The sequence below is a fragment of the Nyctereutes procyonoides genome, unplaced genomic scaffold (assembly GCF_905146905.1).
Source record: "Nyctereutes procyonoides isolate TBG_1078 unplaced genomic scaffold, NYPRO_anot_genome, whole genome shotgun sequence".
In the NCBI taxonomy this organism is placed as follows: Eukaryota; Metazoa; Chordata; class Mammalia; order Carnivora; family Canidae; genus Nyctereutes; species Nyctereutes procyonoides.
In genome coordinates, this window is record NW_026575034.1 from 18981810 (window position 1) to 18992593 (window position 10784).

A 10784-nucleotide genomic window follows, 5' to 3' on the forward strand; every position below is an offset into this window, starting at 1 on the left:
GAGCACTCGGAACTGAACCCGGCTAGCACCGTGAGCCTGACCTCCCTGCAAGCTGCCCTCAGCCCCAGCCCTGGGGTAGCCCAATCTCTCTGCCAGAGGAGGAGAGGGGATGCCCACAGTGAGGAGGGAAAGCCCCAGAACTGCCCTGGGTAGCTGTGCTGTGGTGTGTGGACACAGGTTTAGAAGCACTGCAGAGACACATAAAGAAATGATAAGTGCCTGTGGCCCCAGGGGGGCCCACCCTGAGCTGCCACCATGATTCCTTCCCCCCAACTTGTCAGTGAAGCAGCCTCTTGGACAAGCGGGGCTGCTTCACCCTGCACACGTCTGCCATGGCCACTAGCCTGTCCTTTGGCAAACGCTGGGCTCTAGCCGGTGCCTCTTTGACTTTAACCATGGTGGCACATTCAAATCAGTTTATTTGCCTCAAAGTAAGTGATCATCACTATTTGAGGGGCCCGAGATGCAGCTTGACTCAGGTCATCCCTTCCCATGCGCCAGATGGGGTGACATTAATCAGAGCTAACTTTTGACTGCCAGGTCCAGTTAGTCCCAAGCACTTCACATAGATACTCCCTTATTCCTCATGGCAATTCTGTGACCTGTGGACCATATTCATACTCATCTTACAACAAAGAAACCTGAAGTACAGAGGAATTAATGTCACACAGTCAAAGGTGTCACAAACCCAAATTGAAGGATACTCTATAACTGGCCTGCAGTCTTCAAAAAATGCTAGTGTCTTGAAACACAAAGAGAGGCTTAGGAATTCCTCCAGATTTAAGTAGGCTAAACCTGACAAATGAATGCTACACATGATCCAGAATTTTATTTTGCCATAAAAGATACTATTGGAGGAATTGGTAAAATCTGAATAAAGTCTGCAGGTGATAGTGTTATATCAATGATAATTTCCTGGTTTTGCTCATTGAATTGTGGTTATGTGAGAGAATGTCCTTGCTTTTAGGAATTACACATGAGAGTATTTAGGAGTGCGACGCTTCATGTCTCAAACCAACTTGCAAATGAGTCAGGAGAAAAAATTATAGGGAGATACATAGGGAAGGATAAAGCAAATATGGTCAGATATTCATATTTAGGGAATCTAGGCACAAGGTACACAGGCATTCTTTCCCTTTTGCAACTTCCCTTAAAGTTTGAAATTGCATCAAGATAAAAAGTTAGGGACACCTGGGTGGCTCAGTTGTTGAGCGTCTGCCTTTGACTCAGGGCATGATCCCAGGGTCCCGGGATCGAATCCCACGTCAGGAGCCTGCTTCTCCCTCTGCCTGTGTCTCTGCCTCTCTCTCTGTGTCTCTCATGAATAAATAAATCTTCAAAAAAAAAAAAAAGATATAAAGTTAAAGGAAACAGGAACCAAAGGGCAGAGCAGGGAGGGTGACCTGGGATGAATATCAATAATACTTCCCAGTTCCTATGTCAGTCCCCCCTGGATGCCAGACTCGGCCATGGCTTCGTATGTATGACCTTGTTCGGTCCTCACCACCAAATGTGTGTAAAGAGACCTCTATGGCTCCCATTTCACAGAAGCAAGCCGGAAAGATGAGGGATTTGCTCCAGGCCTCCCAGCTACTGGGACAGTCCTGGGGCTGGCAAGTAGGCTCTCCTGAGTTCTAGCTCTGTGCCCTGAGCCTCACCCCCACTGCTGACTGAGTGTTGGTAGGGAGTGGGATGGGCAGGACCAGGCGCTTCTTCCTAGAGCGGTGGTGGAGGGAAGGTGCTGGTTCAGAAGATCCAGTTTGCAGGATGGAGAAGGATATTATTCCAGGATTCTACAGGGAGCAGATCCACAGTGCCATGCAGGACAAGCTGGCCTGTGGGAGGGGACCTCAACTGCCAGATGGAGTTGCCGGCGGTGGCTGCAGTGGCACAGGGCATAGCTTGGAGTGACCCAGGGCTGGGTGGGGTGGCCATTCTAGGGTGGAGGACTGGCTTTGGAGGAGCTTGCTGGGAGGCCAGCAGGAGTGCTCCACAGCTGGGCTCAGCATGCTGTCCACGCTGGACGCATCAGCAGGACTGGGAGCCGGTGGGCATGAGAAGTTCACATGTCCCCTATGGGGGTGGGGGTGCGGTTTGGTGGGAAGCAGGGGGGCATCAACTGCTGAGGACTTGAGTCGGGCCCGGCAGGCCATTGGGGGGTCTGTGTAAGGCGGAGGGCTTCTCTCCTGGCTCGAGGGTGGGTGCAGGAAGAGCCGAATGACCTCTGGCAGTCCCTCCTGGTCACTGGAACTGTCTGGCTTTTCCCCAGATTAAAGAGCTGAGGGTAAGTGTCTGGCAGCCAGATGAGTCAGACTGGGAGGCTGCTTCCTCCTAGTGTCCTCCTGCCTGGCATAGAGGCGGGCTAGGGGTTTGGCCTATCTCCCCTCAAATGTCATCCCCCCACACACACCCTGAGATTGAAGGAGAACTCACGGGCTATGTGAACTGGTTTATTTTGCCGGGTCCCGTGTGTGTCTGAGCGTGTGCCCACGCGTGCGGGCAGGCTCAAACATCAGCCATTGTAAAATATCAGTGTTTTCATGGGTGACTAGTAATTACTGGGTAATGCTTTAAAACCTTTCCTGAAGGAGCGCAAAGCTGTTTTTTTCCTAAAGTCAGGAGTACATTAAAAGGATTACCATGTAGATTTGATTTTTAGATAACACTAAAATGGATCCCAAATGGACTTCAGCAAAGGGATGCTATCTCCTTAATGGAAAGTGCATGGCCCGAGGCTCAGCTCCCAGAGCCAGGCAGGGGAGGGAGGGAGGAAAGAGGTGTCTGCAGGGCTGGCTGGCGGGCTGGGTGGGGGCTGGGAGGCAGGGCAGGGTGGGGGAGCCCTGACCCGCTGGGGAGCATCTCACTCCATTTGAGGAGCAGGGGACCAGAGATGCCCCCTTTAAAAATCTCCTTGCCTTGCCAGGAGTGTTTTCAGGTCTCCTGAACTGGCCCAGAGAGACAGCAAACACAGTGGGGGTGCTCTGCATAGAAGGAAGGGGTAGGTCAGACTTCTCCCAGGACCTCAGCCTTTCCAGGCAGAGAAGGCTCAGGCTTTCCCATATGCTCCGGGAGCTCCTTAGCCAGGCCGGCCCTGGAGTTCTGTGTCTCGGTGGACACCAGACACTGTTTGGCAGAAGCCTTGTGGCTTCTTAAAAGTTCTCCAGGGCCCAGGAACTCTGCTTCCTGGGCCTTACAGAGCACTGCTGTGAGCCAGATCCAGCTTGGGCACAGGTGGGGTGCAAGGGACCTGGGGTAGCTTGTGACCTCCCTCCTCATGGCCTCCCTGAGTCCCGTAGGTTCCAGGTCCGCCAGTGATGGAGCTGCCAGCTAGTGCTCTGGTTCACAGCTCTGTGGGCTCTGCTGCTAGGCATGCTGGGGCCTGAGCTGAGAAGGCCAGCCTGTCCAGGAACCATGCCAGCTGGCAGGACAGACACTTCCGGTGCTGGGCTCCTTCCTCATTTTGGTGTATAACTTAGTGGATCGGGTATATCCTGTGCATGTGGATATTCCAGTTACTCACCTCCTGCTAGTGATAGCACAGGGGTGGAGCCCTGGGAGGGCCCGGGCCTGCCGCCCGTCCAGGTGAGCAAGGGGAGAATCACCAGCTTCGTGGGGCTGTACTTGGAGGCCTGGCCTGAGCTCTTCCAAGTTGGTGGGTGTACAAGTAGCTATGCCGCTGTGTGCTCCCTCCTCAGGACCCAGGGACGGTAGGCGCACCCTGGGACCCACAGACCTACCCACATCCGGCTCCCCTAACCCCTCCCCTGTTTGTCCACACCTGGTTCGTCCTTGTAGGCCTGGCCTTGGAAAGAACCCTGCCGAGCCCCCTGAGCTCTCAGGGATGCCCGCTCTGCAGCTGGCTTCCATGGCCTCCTCAGAGCTCTGTGACCAGGCTGGACCCTGCCAGAGGAGACACAGGCGTCCTCAGCCTCATCACTCTCTCAGACCAAACCTTTAGAGCTGCATTAAGGAAATTAGGCAGCAAGCGTCCCAGCTCACAGGCCTGCGGGGACAGGTGGAAGGAGAGTCCACTGCCGCCTGTGCTGCCTCCCCTCTGCCCTCACCTGTCCTGCTGTTCCTGGGCTCTCGAGGGCCCCCTCCCCAAGACAGGTCTGGAGAGGCCACAAGGCATGGGATGGGGGAAGACGACTCTAGGGCTCTGGAGTCCCTTGGAGGCGATGGGGCCAGGAGGAGAGCCGACTTCATCGGCTGGGTGGAGAGCCAGGAAGGGGTGGGCTGTTCCCTCTAGAGTGGACTGCATGCCCCTGAGCCTCGGTCAAGGAAGGCACACCCCCACCCCACCGTCTTCATGAGGGGTTCTCAGGCAATTCTTCCAGGCACCCCCAGCTGCCCCCATCCTGGGTCTGGACCCTGAGACTCCCTGCATTTCCATCCAAGCAGTCTTCACCACATTCAAACCTCAGGGCTCCGCATGGATGTCCAGACTCAGGATGACCTCTGTGCCCACCTCCTCCTCAACTGTTGCTCCCTGTGGTCACTCCTTGTGGCCCCAAGGCCAGGGGCTAGGAGCCTGCGCCTCTGTGTATGTGTGCGCACCTGCCTGCATCCTGCACCTGTGTGCCTGAGGTGTGCATGAGTTACACACCTGCCTACTGGGAGGTCAGCCTCTCCTTCTGGTAAACTCCATGCTGGAATGCCCACCCTTTGTATTTTTTCTTGTATGTTGAGAAGCATGCATGGGCCCAGGAGGGGGCCCATGGCTCAGAGACTCTTGTCCTGGTGGAAGGAGCAAGGATTCAGACACTCAGAACGTCCCCTCCCTCAGACTAGGGCAGGTTAGAAGTTTGAATCTAGCTAGAAGCATTCCTGAGGAGAGCCCCAACTAAGCCAGGCCCAGGTGCCTCCCTGCACGCTTCTGCTCCCCACTGGGGGTGTCATGGGCCATCCCACTTTCTTCCTGATTCCATCACAGTTCTACATGAGTAAACCAAGAGGCTGTAGGCTGACTTTTTAGGTTCAAGTGGTCAGAGGCACAAACAATGTGAGGAAGTCTTGAGATATTAGAAAGACCTGGGAGTTCTGATGGACCCAAGCCCATTATGAGATTCCGGTCTTAGGGCCACTGAAAGAACCAGTCAGATGGTGGCTCCCTGAGGAGACTTTTAGGCCTTCCCTCGAGCAGACCACATAGGAGGCAGTGGCCGGATGGGGAGAAACAGCTCAGAGGGGCTGGGCCTTGGGGCTGTGTGTGTACTTCGCGGTGCTGCCCACAGCTTCCAGAGGGACCTCCGCAGGGCAGGGAACAGACTGTGCCGTGCAGCTCAAAGGACAGGCCCTGGGGTGGTGGGGTGGTTGCCAAGGAGAAAGTGAGGACTCCAGGAACCCCAGCCCTGGAGAGGGCAGCAGGGAGAAGCAGGGAGCCCCAGAGTCGATCGTGTGTGCATCTGCCTGTCGTCCGTCCACCTGCAGGCGTGCCGATGCTCTCCGTCCAGCCCAAAGGGAAGCAGAAGGGCTGTGCGGGCTGCAACCGGAAGATCAAGGACCGCTACCTGCTGAAGGCCCTGGACAAGTACTGGCATGAGGACTGCCTCAAGTGCGCCTGCTGTGACTGCCGCCTGGGCGAGGTGGGCTCCACCCTCTACACCAAGGCCAACCTCATCCTGTGCCGCCGCGACTACCTGAGGTGGGCCTCCCGCTGGCCCCAGCCCCCCGGGGGCTCAGCACAGCTCCTCCTGCCTCTAGACCCAGTGTGCCCACCCCCGACCATGACCCTCCTGGCCCCGCGCTGCTCCCCTGCATGTCCGCAGAGCCACATTTCCCTGCTTGCCTCGGTGCCCGGCACAGGTCCTAATACGCAAGCCTTTGCAACCACTGAGCCCCTGAGACAAGTTGCCCTCAAGCACTGGCCTGGCTTTGCCCATCCTTGCCAGGTGCTTCTGACCCACCCCATCCCTGGAATCTGGGAGGGGACACCTCAGAGGGCTTCCAGGAGCAGGTGGGGAAGCTCTGACTTCTGTGGGCCTCTCCTGCCCAGTGAAGTCTTGCCTCCTCCTCCCCGTGCCCAGCAGGCCCTGGCATTAGACACTCGGGTGCCCGGGGAGCCCGGCAGGTACCAGACCCTGGGAGAAGGAGCGCTGATGTTGGAGCTTAAAGACCTGGATTTGAACTGGCTCTGAACCTTCTGGCTTCTCACTTTCTCCAAGCCACAGCGTGTCCCTCTGTGTGAGGACTGAAGCTTCCCCAGCTCGCAGTCCTTGGAGCTCTAACCCACCCTCCCCCACGACCTGGATCCTATTCCCTGGGGCTGTCTCCCCCAATTAACCCTCCCTTAGGCCATTTATGACATCAGCAAGGCTGGAAAGAGGCCACAGCGCGGGGGCCTTGGCTGAGGCCCAGCATCTACATTTGGCTGGGTGGTGGCCTGGCCTTGCGAGGAAGGAAGGCCCATTGCGTTAATTAATAGGTCGGGCAAGAGCTTCGTGGGGCTCCCTCCGCTGGGTCTGGGCTGTGGTAGGGGGTGGGGTTATCAGTGGAGGCTCCCCTACTTTCGGGAAGAGCCTGAGGTTTACCTGCCCGCGCCTTCTCTTTCAACTTCTGCCTTCAGCAGATGTTTTTAAAAGCATAGCGACGATCCAGGATCTGTGACTCAGTGCTCTTCCCTGGGCTGGGGGGAAAGGGCTGTGGCTAGGAGGAGGGGTCAAGGAAGGATATTTCTGGGGACTCACCCCTCGATGACCTGGAAGGGGCCTCCAAGTGTTAAGGTTTTGGACATCCCCTGAAGGTATTTTTTTCTGGGCTCTAGCAGAGGCCAAGGAATGACTCTGAGGCCAGGTAGGTCAGTGAGCTGGGCTGGATTGGGGGGGGGTCTTCCTTAGGCTGCTTAGCCCCAGAGAATGGCTGTCCCCAGCCTGCCGCCTCTGCAGCCACTGCCCATTGGGCCGGGGGCAGTGAGGCCCCCCTTGGCAGGCAGATGTTGTGGCCCAGCCTTTGTCTGCCTTAATCTGAGCCACCAGGCAGCTCAGGCTGATGAATAATGGAGCCAAGCTCATCTGCAGGTGCCTGAGCCTGAGCTGGACAAATCAGGGATTAGAGGGTCTCGCGCCCGCTTCTCAGCTCCCTCGCCTCACTCGGGGCTTGCTCAGCCAGTGTGCTGAAAAGAGGCAAGGAGGAGCCTGGCTGGCTCAGACCATTGGGACACCCGGCCAGGGACTGGCCTGCATGGGGAGAAAGGGGGTGGCCCATCCCTAGAGCTCTGCAACCAGCAGCTCAGAGGAGGGATGCCTGCATGAAAGAGGCCGTTAGCCAGGTGTCCTTGGAACTTTCTTCGGGCATCAGTCCTATTTTACAAGCATCTTTGAACCAGGTCACCTACTCCAGCACCCCCTTTTGAAAAAAGGATAAACTGAGATCCAGGAAAAGGAAGAAGGGATTTAGGCAAGTCACCCAGTGAGTTGGTTGCAGAAAAAGATCACTCCGTAGGGTTGTTGTCAGGATTAAACGAGTTGATCTTAGTAAAGCCCTCCGAACAGTGCCTGGCACATGGTAAACACCCTCTGTATAAGTGTTCACTAAGTGGTCTGTGACAGAGTTTACAGAAGTTTCCACAACAAGGCTATAAAGGAGGCACTTCAGTCTCCATTTTACAGTCAAAATAAATGAGGCTCAGAGAGACCCATGACCAGCCTGAGGGCAGGCAGGCCACCTCTGAATTCAAGCTTGTGTGGCTCTGGAGTCCTCGCTTGGGGCCCAGCCCAGTGTTCTTTCTGGGTGCTAACCGGTCCCCAGGGGTGGGCTCTGAGACGGGGGTCTTGTCAGCTCAGCCCTGGGGATGGGCAGTGTCACCCAACTCCTGAGCTCCCCGCTGGGTGGCTGGGCCAATTTCTCTGAATTCCGATTTCTTAGCAGGATCTAGATGCTGCCCTCTGTGCTCCTTCCCCCTCGCCCAGGCCCACCTGCTAAGCCCACGGGGGTAGGGAACCACGGGGCCCTGAGTAGGGCCCCTAAACCCTCTGCACCCTTCCATTGGCAGGCTTTTCGGCACCACAGGAAACTGCGCCGCCTGCAGCAAGCTGATCCCAGCCTTCGAGATGGTGATGCGGGCCCGGGACAACGTATATCACCTCGACTGCTTCGCATGCCAGCTCTGCAACCAGAGGTGAGTGCTGGACCGTAGCAGGCCAAAGACGCCCAGCAGGCCCCAGCTGACGCCTGCTGGGACAAGTGCTGCGGCGGTGTCCACACAAATGTGTGTTCTATGCATTACACGTGGTTGTGTGTCACGTTGAGTGTGCATGTGCATGTGTGTTTCGTGTGCCTGAGCCCCGTAGCCAAATGTGCGTCCTCCAGCACTGTTGTGGGCATGTTTGTAGGGTACGGGTCTGGGTGAGTGTAATGGGTCATGCATGCATGAGCTTACCGTGTATGTACGTGTGTGTGTTTTTATATGTCTGTGTACAAGGCAGGTATGTGTGTGCTGTGTGTGCAAGTGTGTGCATGATGGTTGATGTCTGAGTATGAACGCGCACATGTACAAGGGTTCTGTATGAGTGCCCTATGCCCTTGTGAGCGTGCCCTCTGGATGTGCATGTATGTACATTTAGTGAGAAGGTGTCCCTAGACCTGGAAGGCCATTCCCTTATGGGAACAGCTACTCGCTCCTGTGGTTCTGGTTCCAGCCCAGCCACCCTTCTGGTCTTTTGGCCCTTACGCAGTGTCCCAGCCCTGTGGGAGGCCCCAGGGACCCAGAGAGCCAGAACCCCTCAGCCCTGTCTGGGAACCTCGCACTAGGAGACAGGCCCTTCTCTCGGGAGGGCTCCTACAAGTGTTCCCAGAGGATGAGGTCCTGAGGGACCTGCAGGGAGCACTGAGGGGGGGATAGCTGGGGGCTTGGACAGACCCCGCGTAGAGAGGGCTCAGTGAAGTTGCAGTGCCACCTGGTGGTTGGATTGAGATCTGCTGCGACTGGCCCTCTGACCCTGGGGTCCCCCCAAAGACCTTTCCACCCAGGGGTAAGGGCTGAATCCTCCAGTGCTTTAGAAGGACTGGGGGAGGTGGGTAGCAAAGCAAGGCCTTTTTTGAGTTGGGGGGGAAGATAGTCGGACAGAGTTATCTCCTCCTTGCTCCGGGAAACCTCCAGATTCTGTTCAAAGGAACAGTTTTACAGAGTCATGCTCTTAAGTTGGGGAGAGGAAAAGAAGGATAGAAAAATCAGGGCACCTGAGTGGTTCAGGCAGTTAAGCATCTGCCTTTGGCTCAGGTCATGATCTCAGGGTCCTGGGATCGAGTCCTACATTGGGCTCCCTGCTCCATGGGGCATCTGCTTCTCCCTCTCCCTTTGCTCCTCCCCCTGCTTATTCATTCTCTCTCTCTCTCTCTCTCTCTGTCAAATAAATAAAACATTTCTTTAAAAAAGGATAGAAAAATCGGCCATTTTACCCCTCCCTCCTTTCCCATTTTTTTTCTACTTCTCTCCATCTCCTCTCTCTTGATCCTTTTCTGTTTCTTTGACCTTCTCTCTTTTTCTCCCTCTTTGGGACTGGCTTAGGTTATTCCTACACCTTTCCACTGACCCCGCCCCTTCGTGGAAGACCTGACTGTGGCCCAGACTTGTCTGTCTATCCTAAACCCCAGACTACAAGGCCTGGCTGAGGTCTGGGCTGACCCAGGGTGATTGAACAGGTTTGCCATGAGATTTTGGGGATCCCTTTTGGAAAGTTCAAGGAGCAGACTCTCCAGGACCTCAGTTCTCACATGTCCACCTCCCGGGCTGGGCTGGGGCCTGTCTGGAGCCCCCACCATCCACTGGGACCCCTCCATGGCCTCTCTCTCTCCTGCTTGGATTTTCCAGATTTTGTGTGGGAGACAAATTCTTCCTGAAGAACAACATGATCTTGTGTCAGATGGACTATGAGGAGGGACAGCTCAATGGCACCTTTGAATCCCAGGTTCAGTAATGCCCGGCGCCTGGCCTCCAGGCCCATCTGTCCGTCTGCCTGTCTGCCCGTCTGCCCGTCTGCCCACCCGCCTGGCCGGCCAGCCACTCTCCTGCCGATTAGAACTCCTCCGTCCTCGATGGGAGGGACGGCCCTTCCTCTGCCGCCCGTCTGTGTGTGACCCCTCCTGGGGCCAGGCTGGGCCTGTACAGTCTGTCTTCTGTATATAAATGGGAACATTTATTTTATGAGAAATGTAATGCGATTTTATTACTGGCGTGGATTAAACTTATGAATGTTTCCGGGGAGGTTACTGTGTGTTGATCACATGACTGACACAGACCTGGGGTCCCTCCCCTCTGCTCGGGAGTGGAACGGGGCCCTCCCCTGTGCCCCTCCAAAGCAGGGCATGGGGCTCAGCGTGTGCTCTGCTGGGCAGGGCAGGGAAGCTGCAGGTGGGCTTTATGGGATAGAAAGGCTGGAGGGAAGGGGAGGAGCCCACGCATCCCACAGCTGGAGGTGGAACTGAGGTGTCCTCCCCTCCCCCAGCAGACCATATACCATGGCCCCCCAAGATAAAGAGAGGCAAGGTGAACCCTCCCTTACCTGGGTTCCACCAGCCAGGAACCCAACCTTGGCCTGCCCCACAGTAAGATCCCAAATCCTGAGCCCCGTGGCAATACCATTTTCAAAACCCTCTTCCCTTTCAGGGTGATGGACAGCATTTGCTGTCTCCTCCCTGCAGCTTGGGCCTGACCTGGGGCCCACCTTTCTGCTCTTCTGGGTGAGTGAGAACAATCCTGTTTGCCTGTATTCAGCCCACACAGGCTAGAGGCTTTCACTCATTCATTCAGCAAACCTTAATCCACTCTGTCTCAGCCCCATGCTGCA

The 10784-nt window shown here is 56.1% G+C and overlaps 1 protein-coding gene across 5 annotated transcripts in view; it reads left to right on the forward strand.

The window, feature by feature from the left end:
• LMO1 (LIM domain only 1) overlaps positions 1 to 10201 on the forward strand; it is a 52640-nt gene extending 42439 nt beyond the window's left edge. For all 5 annotated transcript variants that reach the window (XM_055317687.1, XM_055317690.1, XM_055317691.1 and 2 more), the window contains 3 exons: positions 5431 to 5644; positions 7991 to 8116; positions 9809 to 10201. In XM_055317687.1, coding sequence (XP_055173662.1) covers positions 5431 to 5644; positions 7991 to 8116; positions 9809 to 9914 — 446 coding nt within the window. In that variant the 3' untranslated portion in view covers positions 9915 to 10201. The remainder of the gene's footprint in view (positions 1 to 5430; positions 5645 to 7990; positions 8117 to 9808) is intronic.
• Positions 10202 to 10784: the final 583 nt, after the last annotated feature.